General features: G+C 46.0%; 1 protein-coding gene across 11 annotated transcripts in view; it reads right to left on the bottom strand.

Moving 5' to 3' along the window:
- Positions 1-619: 619 nt before the first annotated feature.
- The window catches only part of Tenm2 (teneurin transmembrane protein 2), a 1226193-nt gene continuing 1208096 nt past the window's right edge, over positions 620-18716 (bottom strand). For all 11 annotated transcript variants that reach the window (XM_034506847.2, XM_076937038.1, XM_034506844.2 and 8 more), the window contains 3 exons: positions 16215-17829; positions 4369-4499; positions 620-2766 (listed from right to left, as the gene is read on the bottom strand). In XM_034506847.2, the coding sequence (XP_034362738.1) occupies positions 2005-2766; positions 4369-4499; positions 16215-17829 (2508 nt within the window). In that variant the 3' untranslated portion in view covers positions 620-2004. The remainder of the gene's footprint in view (positions 2767-4368; positions 4500-16214; positions 17830-18716) is intronic.

The raw sequence follows: 18716 nt of genomic DNA, 5'->3' as shown, positions 1-18716 counted from the left end.
AGTGTACTCATATACATAAATAATATAATAAATTTGTAAAAAAAAAAAAAAAAAAAACTTTAAAATTATCAACTCTGTTAATCCCAGCACTTGGGAAAAAAGGCAGACATGTCTCTGCAAGTTTGAGTTTGGTCTCTATAGTGACCTTTAGGCAGCCTGGGCTACATATAGAGACTCTGTTCCATAATAAAATAAAAGACTGAACACTGTATAGTGACCTCCAGGGTCTGTGTATAATGTTTATGAACCAGAAGTGAGTCTCAAGCTTTGATCTCTTGTTATGTACGTGCTCTTAGTCTGAGGTCTGAAAAAAAAATCCTACTCCACTAGCTTTCCTGGTTCCAGATTTTGGGGATAAGGGGTCCTTGATCTGGGCCAGCTCAGGCTCCCCATTTCTCCTGCCTTTAGTGGCTCTCAGTCTTCCTAACCCTGTAACCCTTTAACACATGCTGTGGTGACCCCTCCACCAACCATAAAACAACACCACTGCTGTTTCATAATCATAATTTTGCTACAGTTTTGAATTATAATGACACGTGACCCCTGTGGGAGGTTGTGGCCCACAGATTGAGAACCCCCTGCAAATCCCACCATAAAGCATTTCCACAGAACATCAGTGTCCACAGGAGTTTTAGAGACTTTATTTATGTATAAACAATTTAAACACTTTGCCATAAATTATCTTTGCCTGTCCCTAGTCTTTGCTTAGCAGCAAATTAAAATTAATATAAAAACTCGATGAACAATTCATACATGTATATTACAAAAAAGTTCCTGTACCAAAGTTCTTATTAGACTTTTTTTTTTGTGTGTTTTTTTTTTTTTTCACTTTTTAAAATTTTTTTTTTGTTTTTATTTATTTATTTATTTTTTTTATTTTCTCTCCTCGTGGTGACTGTCATGTGATTGTCTCAGTTTCTGGACCAAACAAACACACTAATAATTTTTAAGTCTGAAACAGTGATTGCGCCTTACGGCATATGTATGTACAGGGCGATCGGAAGTGGTAACCGTTAGCAACAGAGTCACAAATGTTGCGTCTCTACCGCAACTGATACCCACAAACTACGGAATCTAAACAGACTACACCCTGTAACTGCGTATTACTGTCCACAATGGAATCTCCAAAGACAAAAAGAGTATGAGATTTATGTGTAGTGAGTATAGCCACCATTTTGAATTAAATTTTACACTCTGCGCTCAAATAAATTAGCTCAGGCCTGACTAAGTGGGGACCTGAGAGTTAAGTGCCGGACGGTATTGTTTCGCTTTGACTTCTGATATTGATTTTTTTTTTCTTGTGTTTTTCTTTTTCTTTAAAAAGTATTTCCAGTGCTCGATCCTCCACTTTTGTGCCCCCCCCCTCCCCAGGCGCTACACACAAATCACCCCCAAAGTCGTGTTTTTAAATGCACCTGTATTTGCTTAAACGAAAACGTCGCAAGTGTTTGTCCAACAGTCAGTCTGAGTCGTCCTCAGCTGGTCTGGTGATGCCGGCCCTTGTGAATGTCTTTGTGTTGCTCACGTGTGAATGAGTGAGGTATTAGGATGTGAGGCCTTCTCGTCTTCATTTCTTCGTTTGTAGGTCGGTGGTGTGTTTGTCTTTTTGTTTGCTTCTTTTTTTAAAAAAAAAAAAAAAAATTGTTTCTTTTATGTTCCTTTCCTTTTGGCTATTCTGTGTCTTTTTTCTGCCTTAGACCCGGAACAAGTGGGTCATATTTTAGGGGAACTTGAAACATTTTGTGTGTTTTCCTTCGTTCATTCTTTCATCCTTTAGTTTTATTTTCCTCAGAATTTGTGGCCGAGCTCTAGTCTACTTCAGGATGAGGGACTTTGCGCTTGGACAGTAGCATTTGAACTCAAAAAATGTGAGCTTTCTTGCCACTTGGGATCCTAACGCAGCCCGGCCTCAGTGCCCCTGTTAGGTCTTCGTCTCCTTAGGAGAGGAGGTCACAGTTGCCCCTGCTGAGCCACCCAGAGAAGAGGTGGCAGCAGGTTATTTTGTTACCTCTTTCCCATCTCATTCTGTCTTAAGAACTGGATGTTGCTGCTACTGTCTGCCAGCTCTGGGTACTGTTCCACCGGAAGCACGTAATAGCCCTCATAACCTTGCACCCGTCCCGTGCTCAGGAGTTGCTGCTTCTCGCCCTCCGTCCACAGGCGGCTGCCCTCTCTCCCGTCCCTGGCTTTCTGCTGCTCCTTGGCCCAGGCAGTACCCAGGGCCCTCTGTCTCGCTTGGTCCAGGACTCGGGCCTTCTCTTCGTCCAGCGTGTCAGGGGTGAGACCATAGCGGATGCTGAGTAGCAGTGTGGAGTACTGGAACTCAATGTTGGTGAACCTTCGAGTCCTGCCATTCACCAGGAGCGTGGGCTGTGACACCGTCACGTTCACCCCACTCTCCAGCACCTTGCGCCCAATGGTGGTTCCCAGCGTGACCAGGTCACCATCCGCTGCGCCGATCTTCACAAAGTAGTGTGTGTCCTTGCCCTCGATGCTGTAGTGCATCTTGTCCAAGTAGTAGGCGTTGTTCAACACGGATGCCACCTTGCGGCTGTCCTCACTGGCGATGCTGGACACACCTGTGGTCACCCGCCCTTCTTTGATGGCAAACATGATGCCTTTGCCGATGATGGGCGTGGTGGTAGCAAACCAGTGGCCTGCTTTCTCTCGGATGCTGGCGTGGAGCTTTTTAGAGATGACCTGTCCTTCCAGAGCCAGGAAGGCCTGGTTATGCCTCTCTGTTGTCTGCTGGACACCTGTAATGAGCTATGAGCACAAGACAAAAAGGATAGGTCAGAAGGTAGCGCCGGAAGTTCTGAAGCAAGAACTACAAAGATGGATGCTGAGTGCTCTTTCGGGCTTGATCTGCTGAGCCTGTGTGTACCGATACAGCCCTACCTTTTATAACTAGGGCAGGCGGGCTGGTTCCCAGTCCTCTAATGGGGTGCTCTGTTCACTTTGTCACCATGCCACTCACGGAAAGATGGCGAAAGAGGTTCTCCATCTTGCCTGAATCCGTATGCGGGCTGTGCATCCCCTCCCCCCCCACCTGTGGGAGCCAAGAGATAATCTGCATTTGTGGTGCTATAGCTATCTGGGTACATTTCAGACCCATGGATGTCCTGATGTGGGGATCAGGTGTCTGAGCAGCTGGCAGCCCCACTGTTGGAACCTGCCCTTCTCCAAAACCAGTGGCTTGGATAGTCACTGTCTTTACTCAAAGTGAGGCCAGCGGGTAGATGGATCATTGGGGCTCATAGCCCTGTTAAAAGCAGCTCTCAGGCTGCTGAGCTGAGGCTGTGTTCCAGCCAGGTACTCTAGGTGATTTGTGTGCATATTCATATTTGAGAGCTCTGGGCTAAGAGATGCAGGCTGCGAGGGCCAGAGGGAATCCCCCTCCTCCTCCTCCCCACTCTGAGTCGTTGCTTTGGATCTCAGCCCTGGTTCTGCGGAGGAATGAAGTCACCATTATCTCCTTGGCCTTGTGTTCTCCACTCACAAATGACAACTTGTCTCAATTGGTGGTTGGGGGACAGGCTGGGATAATGGGAGAGGCTGTGTTTGGGAGGTAACGGCACTTAGATAAATGAGGGAAATGATGGCTATTCATCCACTGAGTGGTCCCCGAGGGGCAGGATAGAGAGAATGCCATTCTCAATTACCCAGCAGCTCCTCCTTGCCTCTCCATAGTCACACAATCTGGATGACTATTCAGAGCAGCTGAGACCTTCTAGACAGCCACAGAGCAGAGCCCTGGTCCCATATGGGGAGCGGGGAGGGGGTCAGCTCAATGCAGTCTCCGAGCTGCCCATCTGCTTGTGGCTGAGGTCTCAGCTGCACCCAAATTGAAACTGACCACCCTTCGGTCATCAGAGGAAGATCCAGGCACACATTATGTTCTAAAACTCAATCTATATGCATTTGGGCCATAACGTGCTGAGGTTTTTATGTAGGGCATAAAAATGCTCTTTAATGGGACAGAAACTGCAAACCACAGTTTTATTGCGTCCCATAAAAAGCTGAAAGGGTTATGATCTTACAGCAGTCCAGATGGCAGGTTGCCACTGGATTCCTCTGGGCTATTGTTAATCAAGGAGTGACTGGAGGGTAGATACTGAACAGACAATGATACCACAATTAAGGTAATCATTGAGGTTGGGAAGAAATATGGGCCATACTAGAAAGGATGGCAATGGCATTCTCTCTGCCCGGGAAGTCTCTGCTTCTGCATAGCTTTTATACCCAGCCTCAGTGTTTTTTTTTTTTTCCCAGCAGGCCCCTGGCTCCCGTGTGGCAGTGTCTATGAAAGAAAATGAGGATTCTTGTTTGGATTCTCATCAAATGTTCACCTCCGACCTGGCTACTTACCTGTCCATTCTCACTTGCTTGACTCTCTGACAGTTCATAGGGGGGAGGCACAAAATACATTTTGGCTCTTGGGAATCCAGGAATGATGTTGCTGAGCTGAAATCCAAACATCACAAGCCAGCTTTTCACATCTATGGCAGAAGGAAAAAATAGACTTCTGAAATCACAGGGGCAGGAGGCTGCAGTGGATCTTGCAGAGAGAACAAAATAACTAGGCGGATGGGTAAGAGAAGAGGCTGGCAGTATTTGATGACAGCCTCTGGGAACCAGAACCAGAGATTCTCTAAAAAATAATTAATTTTTCTAATGTATATTAGTGTTTTGCTTAATGTGTAGTACCAACAGAGGCCAGAGGAGGGCATCAGATCTCCTGGAACTGGAGTTTTAGATGGTTGTGAGATACCACATAAATGCTTGGAACCAAACCTGGGTCCTCTGCAAAAGCAGTATGTACTTTTGACTGCTGAGCCATGTCTGCTACCCAGCTCAGAGATATGTGACCAAGGAAGAGGATATCTCTCACAAGGTGGCCGTTGATAGCCACTATGTTGTGATTACAAAGGCCAGTTGCAGAATGGACAGATTCAACTTCAAGTCTCCTGGCTGTGTGAGCTTGGCTATGTTAACCTGTTAACCTCAGGTCCTTCAATTTTGAATTAAGACTATAATTGTTCTACCTCATTGCGTTGATGTAAGTACTGGAGGAAAAAACATGTAAAGAACTCAGTATACAATCTGAGAATCTGGCATGTTGACAACTCAGCTAATAATTTACTTGAAAGTCACACGAACTTATTTTTAAAAAGACTTTTTTATTTACGTACTTTATGTATAATCATATGTCTGCACACCAGAAGAGGGCATCGGATCCCATGGGGCTACAGTTATAGGCAGTTGTGAGTCACCATGTGGGTTCTGGGAATTGAACTCAGGACCTCTGGAAGAGCAGCCAGTGCTCTTAATGGCTGAGTTATCTCTCCAGCCCCTCCTATGAGCTATCATGGGCCAGACAGTGTGTCAGAAGCTAGAGGCAATGATCAACCAGGGGGATGAGTGGTGACTGAGATCATGGTGTGGGATGTTTGCCCTGGGGCTCTGCACTCAAACTGGCTTTGGGGGCGGGGGGGGGGGGGGAGTCGGGGCAGGGAGTCTTCAGGGCTGGACATGATGAACAGATGTTTAGTTCCTGGGCCCACCCATTTCTTTAGATCTCCTGTCTTTCAAAGAGACATCAAGAGACCAGCCCTAATCAGGTAAACATCCCAGCCATTGCATTTGGATTTATATAATATGTCCTACACACCTGGTGGATGGTCCAAGTTTTCTGAGTAAGACAGATCCCCACCAGGCCTCCTGATCTCCATGGCCCAGGGAGTCCTTACTCAGTGCACTTCCATTTTCCTTACGGCCATCAGACTGGCGTGCGGAAGGGCTGGTCTCATTTTGTTCTTTATTTCTATTCACCAAGGCACCTGAGATCTGTGGTCACATCCTGGCCTTGCCTCTTTCCTGCTCCCTTTCTGCCTTTATTAAGTTCTGAAATAGTTCACTGGGCCCCTGGAGTTCAAATCTGCCTTTAAGAATGCTTGCCATGTCTTCAGAGTTTAACAGCCCCCTTTCCCTCTTGCTACAATTTAAACCTCTTCCTACAGAGCACTGGTCTCCCTACCCTGGCTTCAGCCTCTGGACCATGGCTGACCTTGGGCTACTCACCTGAATTCTGTGAAGTGTGCTGCCTCTGCCTCTGAACCAGTTCTTAGTGATTTTGTCAATTATAATTCTGGTCCTCAATTATTGTCATTTTCATATACACAGCCCTCTGGCCTCAGCTCTCTGGCTTATTACACAACACCCAGGGCCATCCATCCACCCATCCATCCTTCCATCTATAACATCCATCCATCCCATCCATTTATCTATCCATCTATCCATCCATTTCATCCATCCATCTATCATATCCATCCATCCATCACATCCATCCATCCATCCATCCATCCATCCATCCATCCTTCCATCCATTGTATCCATCCATCCATCCATCCATCCATCCATCCATCCATCCATCCCAAACTCCTTTTCCCTGTTGAGCTCATTTATTTTCTCAACTCTCAACTTCCTGCTCATTTATTTCCTCCCAACCTAGCACACATTCCCTGACCAACCCCTGGACTCGTTCCTTGGGAGTGTATTTGAAGATCTGCTGTCTGCTTTCACTTCCTCATTCCTGCTTGGTGAAATCATAGTACTAATCATATCCAAGCTAGTATCTATGCACTTTTGCATCTGCGCAGCTGAATGCTGTTGGAGAAAACACCATCACCATGCTTGCAGGTATCACTGAAAATCCCTGATCATGACTCTCTAGGGTGCTTCCTGCTGCATGCCACCCTCCTGACTTCCTTTACTCCTTTTAGCTGTTCATTCACTCTTGGGTATTAGCTCTGTATCTATCCTCTATCTATGTATCTATGTATGTATCTATCTATATATCTATGTATATATCTATGTATCTATGTATATATCTATGTATCTATGTATATATCTATGTACCTATGTATATATCTATATATCTATGTATATCTCTATGTATCTATGTATCTATGTATATATCTATGTATCTATGTATCTATGTATCTATCTATCTAGTCTATCTATCCATCACCTGCCCATCCATCCATCCATCCATCCACCCACTGTCCATCCACCTACTCACCTATCTATCTATCTATCTATCTATCTATCTATCTATCTATCTGGCATCTATTTTTTGAGACATAGCCTCATACACAGACCAGGCTGGACTAGAACTCGTGGTGATCCTCCTGCCTCAACCTCCTAAGTGCATGATTAAGGGACACGCACTACCATATTTCCCTCCTGTATATTTTTATTTTTGCTTGCTCATTTCTCTCCAGGCCTCTACAAAATTCTTTCCCTCCCTCCTTCCCACCAGCAGTCAGCCTTGTTTCCTGCTTTTCTGCAGAAACCGAAGCAGCCAGAGAAGGGCCTCCTCCAATGCTATCCTGTTTGCCCACGCCACTGTGGCTCAGCCTCTGCACTCTGGAACTCTTGCTTTTTTTTGTTCCCATTCCACTATGAGAGCTGTGCGTGTGGAGCCCTCCACTGTGTGCATGTCCTTGCCAACTCAAGGCCATCACTCTAAGAATCTTTCCTCATTCCACAGCAGTGACTCACTAACCCTTCGGATGGATTTTCCCCACCACATACTAAGATGCTGCTAAGTGTCCTCCCCCAAACAGTTGTTTTCTTACTCCTATTGCACATTCTATATTTGCTTTTACAAAGTCCTCCTAAGCTCATACTAATCCTCTGTACTCATTGCTTGCTATTCTTCTCACATCTTTGAGCCAGGCTTTTGACCCCCACTATGGTACAGAAATCTCATGTGTCAAGTCTGGAGGAATCTCCACATTACCAAACCCCATGCTGACCACGTTCTTATCTTGTCTGGACCTATCTGCCTCACCCAGTTATTATTGGTATTTATAAGTTGGGGGTGGAGCACACATGCCAGGGCATGCATGTGGACATCAGAGGACAACTTTGCAGATTGATTTTCTCCATCTACCTTTTTTTTTTTTTTTTTTTTAAAGAGGTTCCAGGGATTGAGCTCACCAACCTTGAATGGCAAGCTCCTTTACCTATGGTGGCATCTCCTTAGCCAAAAGTTTTCTATGTTATGTAATCATCTAGTCTTGAGAGGTGGATGCTGCTTCCAGGCTGATGCTGATTCTAACTGCCCAGCCCTGCCCAGCCTTCTTCTAAGCTCAGCACTTGTGCATCCTGTCTGTTTCCAGTTTTGATGAGTCCAAAACTGAATTCTTGACCTGCCTTGTGCCTCTCTTTTCTCCTCCAAGTAATTGTATCTCTATTCTTCTGCCCACCATCCCTGTCTCCTTTATTTTCTCACCCCCACATCCAATCCATTGGGAAACTCTCCCTCGTCTTTTTTATTTAACATTGAAGTAAATTTTATATAACATGAAACTCACCATTTTAAGGTGCCCACCCAAATCAGTGGTCTCTAGTATATTCAAAATGTTGGCAGCCATTGTCACTCTCTAATTCATGACACTTGGACCCCACAAAGAAACCTCACTGGGATTATCAGTCACACTGTTTGGCCATGTCCCACAGTCCCTAAGCTACCCCAGCCTTAGATCTGGCTATGTTCTGGACATTTTATATAAATTTCTATAAAACCACTGTGTGGTTCAACCACAGAATACATTTTTTTTTGACAGGGTTTCTTTTTGTAACAGCCCTGGTTGTCTTAGAACTTACTTTATAGACCAGGCTGGCCTTGAACTCACAGATGTTAATCTGCCTCTGCCTCCTGAGTGCTGGGATTAAAGTACCAATCTCTCTCTCTCTCTCTCTCTCTCTCTCTCTCTCTCTCTCTCTCTCTCTCTCTGTGACAGAATACTGTTCCATTGTATTAACAGTTCACATTCTCTCCATTCATCAGTTGATAGATAACTGGGTGGGTGGTTTATACTTTTTTTTTTTTAACCACTATAAACAATGCTACTATGAACCTTCATGGGCAAATTTTGGTTTGGCTACCTAGTGCTAGGATTTGCATATGGTTTAACTGTATGTCAAGGACCCGAAGTAATTAAAGTCCTCAGGGTGGTGTTACTGGGAGGTGGTGGTACCTTTTATAAGCCTGGCCCTGTGGTAGGTTCATAGGTCACTGGGGTGTTGTGTTCTGTTTCTTTTTCTCTTCCCCTTCCTTGATACTGGGTCTCAGGTATTCCAGTCTGGCCTTGCGCTCACTATGTAGCTGAGGATGACCTTAAAGTTCCGATCCTCCTGTCTCCTCCTCTGGCGTGCTGAGGTTACCACCATGTATCAACTTATTTGGTGAATTGTGGTGCTGAGCATGAAAATGGGCTTCATGTATGTTAGGCAAGCACTGTACCTACTCAGCTACACCCAGCCTACCCTTGGAAGCCCTGAGAGGACTGTTCTGGAAGGCTCCAGCCTGTCCCCTTCTGTCCTTTGAGATGTGCCCATGGTCACACAAGTGATTCTACCATTGTCATCAGCCATGCTGTGAGGTAGCCCCCACAGGAAGAGGTGGTCTGTCATCTAGCTCTTGACCTTCCAAACTGGGGGTTAAATGAACCTTTTTCTCTTTGCAAAGTCTCATGTCTTAGGTGTCTCATGACAAAAACCTCCTTGGTTGCCTTGTTTCCTGAAATTACCTTGGTGTGGATTTTTTTTTTGGGGGGAGGGGCTCATTAATATTCTTTGCTTTTATTTTTGAGAACAATACAGGAATGTGTTGGCTTCTTGTTGCATCTGCCATCTCTACCCTCCTGGCCCATCGCATCCTGCCTGGACTTGGATATGTCTAACTGGTTTGCTGCTCCCAGTCTTTGTTCCACTTATCAGTACAGTAGCCAGACAAGTCATAAACAAGGAACAGACAAGGCCACTTCCTTGCTCAGAGCTCCCAGAAGACTTTTATCAGTGGAAAAGCCAAGGTCACTGAGAGACCTTTAAGGACCTAAGGACCCTCCTCATGCTCTCCCTGGAGCCTGTTATGAAGACCAGGGTGGCCTCCAAGTGATAGAAGTCCTCCTGCCTCTGCCTCCTGAATTCTGGGATTAAAGGCGTGTGCTACCATACCCAGATCCTAAAAATTTATTTTATTCTCAGATGTGTCCCTTACCATGATGCTTGGCACAAAACAGAGACTCAGTAAGTGTATGAAATGAATGAATGGACCAGAACATTCCTGGTAAAACCTATCCAGTGCAGCACAAATGTGACAGAGGACCCCTCTAGACCTGCCCTCTAGACCTGGGGGGGGGGTGTCTCAGGTATGACTCCTTCCTGTACCAGGACTGTTGTGGGAGCTAGACATTGCTGATGGTAGTAAATAAAGGCACAGAATATCGCTCTCTGAGAAATGATGTGGTATCTGTGACCCACCTGTCTTTTGTGTGGACACATTCCATCTTTGAATGGCCTGGGATTTACACGGGTGAGAGTTCAGCTCAGGGTAGTGTGAGGGCCTGTGAACCAGTAGCAGATGACTTGCCTAGCATGCACGAGACCCTGAGTTCCATTCCCAACACCACAAAGAGAAAAATGACATGAAAGTCATGGAGAGATGGCTCAGCCCTTAAGAGCACTGGCTGCTCTTCCAGAGGATCCAGGTTCAATTCCCAGCACCCACATGGCAGCTCACAACTGTCTGTAACTCCAGGTCCAGGAGATCTAACATATTCACACAGATATATATGCAGACAAAACACCAATGCAAATAAAATAAAAATAAATAAATCACTCAAAAAAAAAAAAAAAAGAATGTTATTCTGCCTGGTGTGTGGTAGACCTCTTTAATCTCTTTAATTATTTGAGAGGCTGAGGTAGGTGGTCTCAGCCTGGTCTGCATCGTAACTTCTAGGTCACACAGAGCTAATATGTAGTAAAAATAAATGCCATTCACAATAGCTAAGAAGTGGGATCAGCTTAGGTGTCCATTAACAAATGAATGGATAAAGAAAATGTGGTGCTTGTACACAAAATGATATTTTTTTCTTTCTTTCTTTCTTTTTCTTTTTTCTTTTTGGTTTTTTGAGACAAGGTTGGCCTCAAACTCAGAAATCCACCTGCCTCTGCCTCCCAAGTGCTAGGATTAAAGGCATTCGCCACCACCACCCGGCATGATATTTTTTTCAAGACAGTGTTTCACAGTGTAGCCTTGGCTGTCCTGAAACTCAATCTGTAGACCACGCTGGCCTTGAACTCAAAGAGATTGCCTGTCTCTGCCTTTCAAGTACTGGGATTAAAGGCATGTACCACCACTCACTGCTTGGATCACAAAATGATACTTTTAGTTGTAAAGAAAAGTGAAATTACGTTTTCAGGAGAATGGATAGAAATTCTTATGTTAAGTGGAATAAGCAGGACTCTGAAGAGTGCCATGTTTTCTGTCCTCTGAGAATCCTGTTTTTATGTACATGTACATATGTGTCCTAAGAAGAACTATGGTACTCATATTGCTTCTCAGAGAGGGTTCTACCATGCCTCTGAGTCTAGTGTCAGTCAAGACTGACCATGGAAAGGAATCCTAAGTGTGTGCGTGTGCGTGTAATAGCATATGATATAAAGCCAGAAGGTGGGATAATTGGGGAAAGAGAAGAACAATGGTTGGTGGGTGGGAGTGTAGTGTAGTTGGGGGGCATATAAGAAAAAGTATGTATGGAAATGCCATATTGAAACTCATTATATTTTAAAATACCAAAAGAAAAATAAAATATAATAAAAATTAAAAAATGAATATAGGTTTGAAATTGTCTTGAAATGTACATTGTGGGGCTGGGAAGAGGACTCAGTTGGTAAGTACTTTCTTCATAAGCATGAGGACCTGAGTTTAGACCCCTAGCATGTACATGAAGTCCTGGAGGTGGCAGATAGACCTGTACTTTTAGAGCAGAGGAGACAGAGACAGGCAAACCCCAGAGCTTGATCTAGGCCCAGTAAGAGACTGTCTCAAAACACAAGGTGGAGAGAGACAGGGAAAGATACGTTGATCTCGGTCCTCCATACACATGTGCAAACACACACATGCATACAACACATGTACATCCACACATGCCTGCACTCACTAAGGGATAGATAGATAGATAGATAGATAGATAGATAGATAGATAGATGATAGACAGGGAACACAATATCAAGCAGAAATGACTGGCTTTTATTCTAGCAGTGATCTATGGCCAGGCAGGCAGGTGCTTGGTGCAGCAGGACACTGGCTCCCTACTTTGGATATCTATGCCTAGTTGCCGTGACTTTCTATATTCTACCACACCCAGGTGTCACCTGTGCTATCATTTACTTACTAATGTAAAAAAAAAAAATTTTTTTTCTTTACTTTGGGAAATCCATTTTTTCAAAAAGGAACTCCCCATCACTGCCACATAGGGCAGCAGACTGACTTGCAACCAAAACTAACTAAAACTTAGAGGAGACAAAGGTGCCTGCTCCCTGCGAACACCATTTAGGTCTCCACTACAGAAGGCCTTAGACCTGCTCTCTTGGCCTAAAGATGAGACGTGCTTAAAGGGGGATTGCTATATGCCAGCATCACATAAAAGAGCTTAGAGACCATGAGAAGTGACTAGTCCCCACAGTGCTCATGGCACGGAATCTTTCATCTGCTTACCCTATAAACCTGCCCAAATTTCATCAGAGACGGACAGGTCTTGTGGGGAATCTCAAGAAGAGTGTGTGAAGTCCTTGTTCCCACCATCCTCTTTCTCCTTTGAGGAAGTCCCCTCCCTAGCCCATGGTGTTCCCTTTAGTGAGAGGACACCTCTGCACATCTCTGGGCAGAAAGATGTCATTTTAAATCAGACTTACTTAATTGGGGACAGGAGTGCCCACCACAGCATAGTGTATGTCCTAGGGATTTTAAAGAACACACCTGTGAATGGGGACTGTCAGGTCAGCTCCTTTTTGTCTGTTTCTTTTGTCAGTCCCTTTCCTTCTCTTCCTCTCTCTTCTTTTTGTTTTTTAAGGTTCCTTTCTTCTTTCCTTTGTTCCTTCCTTCCTTCTTTAATTTCCTTCCTTCCTTCTTTAATTTCCTTCCTTCCTTTCCTTCTTTCCTCCCTTCCTTCCTTTTCCCCTTCCTCCCTTCTCTCCCTCCTCCCTCCCTCCTTCCCTTCCTTTCCTTCCTTCTTCCTTCCCTCCCCAACCCTGCTGTCATTACAAGTGTAATGACATTACAAACTCTGCTCTGAAGTTTCTGACATACTTTGATTCTCATGTAAACCTTTGAAACCTCTATTCAAGACACACATCATATCCTTGTCGCACCGGGGTCAGTGCAGGTCCCTTAGTCTCTTTGAAGTGTGGCAATTGTGATGAAAGACAGGTCCCCTAAACAAATCCCCTAGACACTCATCTAAAGTCACACAGCAAGTGAGTGGTGAGACCAGAATTGGTGTTTGGGGATGTACTCAGATTCTGACATCAGGACATGGTGGAGGACCAGGTGGCACTCGGGCTGGGCATAGGTCCACTGTGTCCAAGACTGAGAAGCTCCCTTTGGACTGATTTTCTCTGCCTTAGTGTTCTTTGGGAAACATGGCACTTTTTCTTACACCGGGAGCAGCCACCTTCTTTCAGAGAGCTGTTTGCAAACAGTGTACCTCTAGATTCCAGAAAGAGAGGGTCTGTCCTTTGAGTTTCTCCTGACTACATCTTAATTACCTCTTCCCCTTACGTTGTGAATAGCGGGTCCAATCACACTTCAAGTCTCCTATGTGGCAAATTAAGGCTGATTTAGACAGGGCGTGCAGGTGAGCCAGTGTTAGAACTGTGGAGAAAGAGCTGGTGGTCTTTGCTGAGCCTGTTCTCTGAGGGTCCGATGGTGGAAGCAGGTGGCTGCAGGTGACTGCAGGTGGTTGCAGGCGGCTGCAGGTGTGGTCCTGCCCAGCCTGGCTGCTCTCCCAGCTGGCTCCTGGCTCCTCTTCTCAGCTGCCACAGCAGCTTTTGTGAATCTGCCCTTTATTTTAGACTCTCTCTAATGGCTTCTGGATTCAATTTGGCTGGACTTCGTTCAAATTGATTTGATTCCCACTTATCCGGCCTCCATGAAGCCCAGAGATTAGGAAAGCCATCTTGCTATTTAGAAAACCCTGATAATCTCATTTTCCTCCCCCCCCCCACCCCAGGGAAGTGGGAATATAGCTGAGGGTCTGGGTGAGTCTGTGAATGGTTTCATTTGAGCCTTGGCAGCAGCAGGTATCTGTTCAGCTCCTTCTGTGGGATTCTCTTCATTCACTTCTGGCTGATTAATGTCTAAGAAGTCCAGTACTAAGCAAGGCTGGGTAGAGCCTATTTGTATGGGGGATATTTGTGAATTTGTGAAGCATGTTTGTTCCTTCATTCCCCAAACTAAGACAGATATACTTTGTCTCCACCTTTGCTGGCTTTCCTCTTCTCCTCAAACAGGCTTCTTCTCTCTCTTCCACCACACAAAGGTCTCTACACAGATATTAGCTGTGCAGCAAGGCTCCCAGTGTATAGGAACACTTCCTATCACTCTACAGCTAACCCTTGTCCTGTCTTATTTATCTCCATAGCATTCACCATCATGTGTGTGTGTGTGTGCGTGTGCACGCGTGCGCATGTGTGTGCGTGCATGTGTGTATGTGTGTGTGTGTGTCTTCCTGAGAGGTATTTTAATTGGAAATGGCAGTTAGTTGAGGGCAAAGTTCTGTTTAGCAATGGGAAGGAGAGGAAGGTCTGGCAGGCATCAAAGCAGGCAGAGGCTCCTGGTGAGACAACAGAAGGAACCAGCTTCACCATAGCTCTTGGGTACAAAAAGTTCCAGCTGTTTTGCTTGGATGCGGACACTGGTTTCAACTTCTAAAGGTGTGAGAGTTATCAGTGACATATTTATTGCATGAACACAGTTGACCCTGGAAGTCAATAACTGCCCTGTAATACACCAAGGGAGCCCTGTTGCTCCAGGCAGCTGTGGTCTCTTTTCTCTTTTCCGAGGGTGGACAAATGATCACTTGACTGTGGGTGCCTCTGTGGTCATAACTAAGAAGTGTGGATCTCTTGGAACTTGGGGTCTTGGGTTTCCTTTATTCTTCTTCTATAGAATGCATGGCCAGATGATATCACCCTTGCCTGCTTGCTGGACATTGGCCCTATTGGACCTGGTTTGTCTGTATCCATCTATATATCCTGATTTCTTTGTCTATTTTTTTTTTTTTGGACAAGCACTTTGTCTTGTTCCTAACCATCTTATATCTTCTACACCTAAAATACATCAGCATCTTTTCTGGATGGGCAGAGGAGTGGGTAGGGAACCTAATTTCACCATTTTCTTGTTATTCTGTGACATAGATCACCTTTCTCTGACTGAACCTCCTTACACTTTGATCTGCAAGCTTCTTGTGTCCCGACTTTTGTTCAGTCTTCTTTCAACCTTGAGTTACAGTAGGTCACTTTCCTTTTGTGGGCTCAGTTTGACACAGGGCTTCTTTATTGTGCCATATCTTTTATATAGGAATCTCTCTCTCTCTCTCTCTCTCTCTCTCTCTCTCTCTCTCTCTCTCTCATACAGACACAAACACATGCACACATGTCCCCCCCTTCCCCACACTATACACACTTACTTGAGAGAAAAGTGGTGTATCCACCATTGTACCCTAAGAATCTCACATGGTGCTACTATGTGAAAGCTTTATGAATACGTAATTGAGCAGCTAACTCTTGTCCTGTCTTTACTCATCTCCATAGTACCCACCATTCCATGCACCTGTGGACATGTGTGCAATGACTTCCTTCTATCTGTCCTGCTGCTAGATCTCTGTATATATATCTCACCAGAGAAACCTCTGGAGGTCAGTAACAGGGGCTTAGGCACCAGGTATCTGCCAACTCATTGCTTTCCTATTAACGATAGCATTAACACTACAGGGAGAAGTCAGGCCAGGTCTTTACTTAGAATACTATCCTCCATGAGAGTCTGGGCCGCTAGCCCTAGGCCTTTTGGTTTATTAACTTAGAGAATTTGAGCTATATACTTCTGATATAGGCCTCTCTGTTAGCTGACTCCTGTTGGGGTAGGAAGGGCTCTCAGCAAAGTCATTTCATGGACCAGTTGTGAAGTGGTCAGGAAATGTCCCAGAACACCTGCTTCACTGTTTCTCCACCTTTCTGGACATGATCCTTCAGTGCCCTGGGTTGTTAGCACTAGAGTTCTACTGTAAAATATAAGCCCCTTCCCCAGATGCCCAGCAGTCTCCCAGGACAGCCACTGCCCTACCTTGGCAGCAAGGTCTCACCTGTCACGTAATTCTTTAAATCCAGTTCATTGCTGAGTGGATTGTTGTTCTTGAACATGTACAGGTTGAAGGGGGCTGGCTCCTTGCCCACGTTCCTCCACATGGTGTAGTCAGGGGACGTCCACCGTCCTGCCAGCACGTCATAATCACGCTGAGTAAAGTGGACAAGCTTGGTGAGGGGGTCGTAGAGGCCTCCGTGGAAGCCAATGACCATCTGAAAGTCTGGATTGGAGTCGTAGTAAATCTCCCCATAGGCTGTGTACTGCAGTTGCTTGATCATGAGACCATTGATACTGAAAACAGCCAGAGGGGTCCCTGTGTTATCTGAGGCGACGTAGTACTCTTCCCCGCTACTGCTCTCCATGGCAAAGAGGTGACCCTGGAGGTCATAGTAGAGCGAGGTGATCTCAGAGTTGGAGTGGTTGTAAACATGGGTGATACGGGTGGGGTTGTGGAGGTCGGAGTAGAAGTACTGGAGGTGGTGGCCCAGGTTGGTCTTGTAGGAAGCCCTGCGGCCCACGCCGTCGTAGCGGTACTGCACGCTCCATCCGTTGGCCTTGTTGTACGCTCTCGTTAGAAGGCCCTTCGAGTTGTATTCAAAGATGTCGGAGCCTCTCTGGCACAAGTAGCCATCGTCATCAATTTTGTACTGCACGTCCCCTAGCCTGGTTATCCGATCACGGAGGTCATAGCGTAAGGGCATGAGGCGAGCACTGTTTCCTGGGTTTAGCAGGTGCAGGTTTCCATTGAGGTCATAGCTATAGCGCCAGGTAGGCCGGTCATTGACGGCCACACTCTGGAGCTGGCCGTCCCCGTCATAGTCATAGGTGTACTTTGTGGTGTTGGCATAGGGCCCCAGTTTCAGTTCCCTCTTGATGACTCTGCCCATACTGTCATATTGCACCGTCATCCAGTACATGAGGGACCGGAACATCTCATATTGCACTTCCTTGATGCGCCCATGGGTGTCAAAGTGCTTGCTGAGTGTCATGACGGCAGTGGTGATGATCTGGTTGATGTCGTAGTAGATGACCCCAAACTTGCCGAAGTGTTCCACCTTGCCGGAAATCTCGTCATAGCGGTAGAGGTCAACGGGAAGGGGAGTCTCGCTTATGACAGGTTTGATGCTGGCAATTCGGAAGCTGTTGTCGTGATAGGTGTAATCAAACCTGGCGTTGATCATGCCTTCCTCAGAGAACCTGTAAATCTGCTTGTCCACGAGGGGCCCAACCTTTCGGTACCTGATAGTACAGGAGAAGCCCCCGCTTTGGAGATTGACCATCTTCAGGACGCCGGTGGTCTCGTCATATCCAAAGGTGACAGCGGTGCTGTCGTAGACTATCTCTGACAACTTGGAGAGTTTGCCATACTTGTAGAACACCTGGCGCCCAGTCCCCAGGAAGGATGTCTTTAGGATGCGGCCGTCATCACTGTAGTCAAAGATGACCGATGCGTTGCTTTCGGGTGGGTTGTAGATGTTTCGGATGTAGCCAATGGAGGTGTGCGTGGACATGCTATGCCGGGCGACACTGGGCATAGTGACTGCGTGGAGGCGGTCAGAGGAGTCATATTCAAATATGTACTGACGTTGGCTCTGTAGCAGGAGGATCATGGACTGGGAAGGAAATGGGAACGGATAAGTTGGCTCTTTTTAACCAGGTACCCAAGTGATAGAGTTAACCCCATTCAGAAGCTATGGAGGGTGGAGACATTTCCCCCTTTTCTTTTTTTAAACTCTCTTCTATTCTCCTTCCCCTTTTCCTTCTTCCCGTTCCCTTTCCCTCTTCTCTCCTCCCTTCTCTCCCCTCTCTCCGCTCCACTTCCCCCGCGCCCCCTCCCTCATCATACCATGTAGCCCTGTCTGTCTTGGAACACACTATGTAGACCAGGCTGGCCTGCAATCCTGAGAGATCCACCTGCATCCATCTGCCACCCAAACAGTAGGATTTAAGGTATGACCACCACACTTGACTGTGTGGAGAGTTTTGACCAAAGACTCATATGGCTCATATGATACCACTGGTTCGTGGTGGTAGCCCAGGGCAGACCTTACCTTTAATGGGGATCTTGTGAAAGGCATACTGACTCAGTGGACCTAGGCAGGGTCTGATAGCCTACACTTGTGTCCCCACCCCAAAGATGATATAGCTTTGCCTGTGGTGAGTGTGGAGGGCCTGGAGGCCTGGCAGAAAACATGGGGTTTGTCCCCAGGTTCAATAACAATTGTGTTTAGAGCTGGCTTGCCACTGGCCACACTGGAGAGAGGTGGGCATGCTGTTTTTATTGCCTTTGATAAAAGGACACAAGATGAAATGCCCTAGAATCAGTGACTCTTCAATGGGGCTTCAACAGCCCCAGCAAGAGGCAGCTGGAAGACTCCTGCCTCCCTGACAGCCATTCCAGGGCACTATGTCAGAGTGAGAACAGCATTAGTCGAGGGCTCTTTCTGCAGGCTAACTGCTCTGTATGTGATTTATACATATGCATGATTGTGCATGCGTG

The sequence above is a fragment of the Arvicanthis niloticus genome, chromosome 6, assembly GCF_011762505.2.
Source record: "Arvicanthis niloticus isolate mArvNil1 chromosome 6, mArvNil1.pat.X, whole genome shotgun sequence".
Classification (NCBI taxonomy): Eukaryota; Metazoa; Chordata; class Mammalia; order Rodentia; family Muridae; genus Arvicanthis; species Arvicanthis niloticus.
The sequence above is the reverse complement of the archived record's forward strand: the minus strand, read 5'-3'. Positions and strand labels throughout refer to the sequence as shown.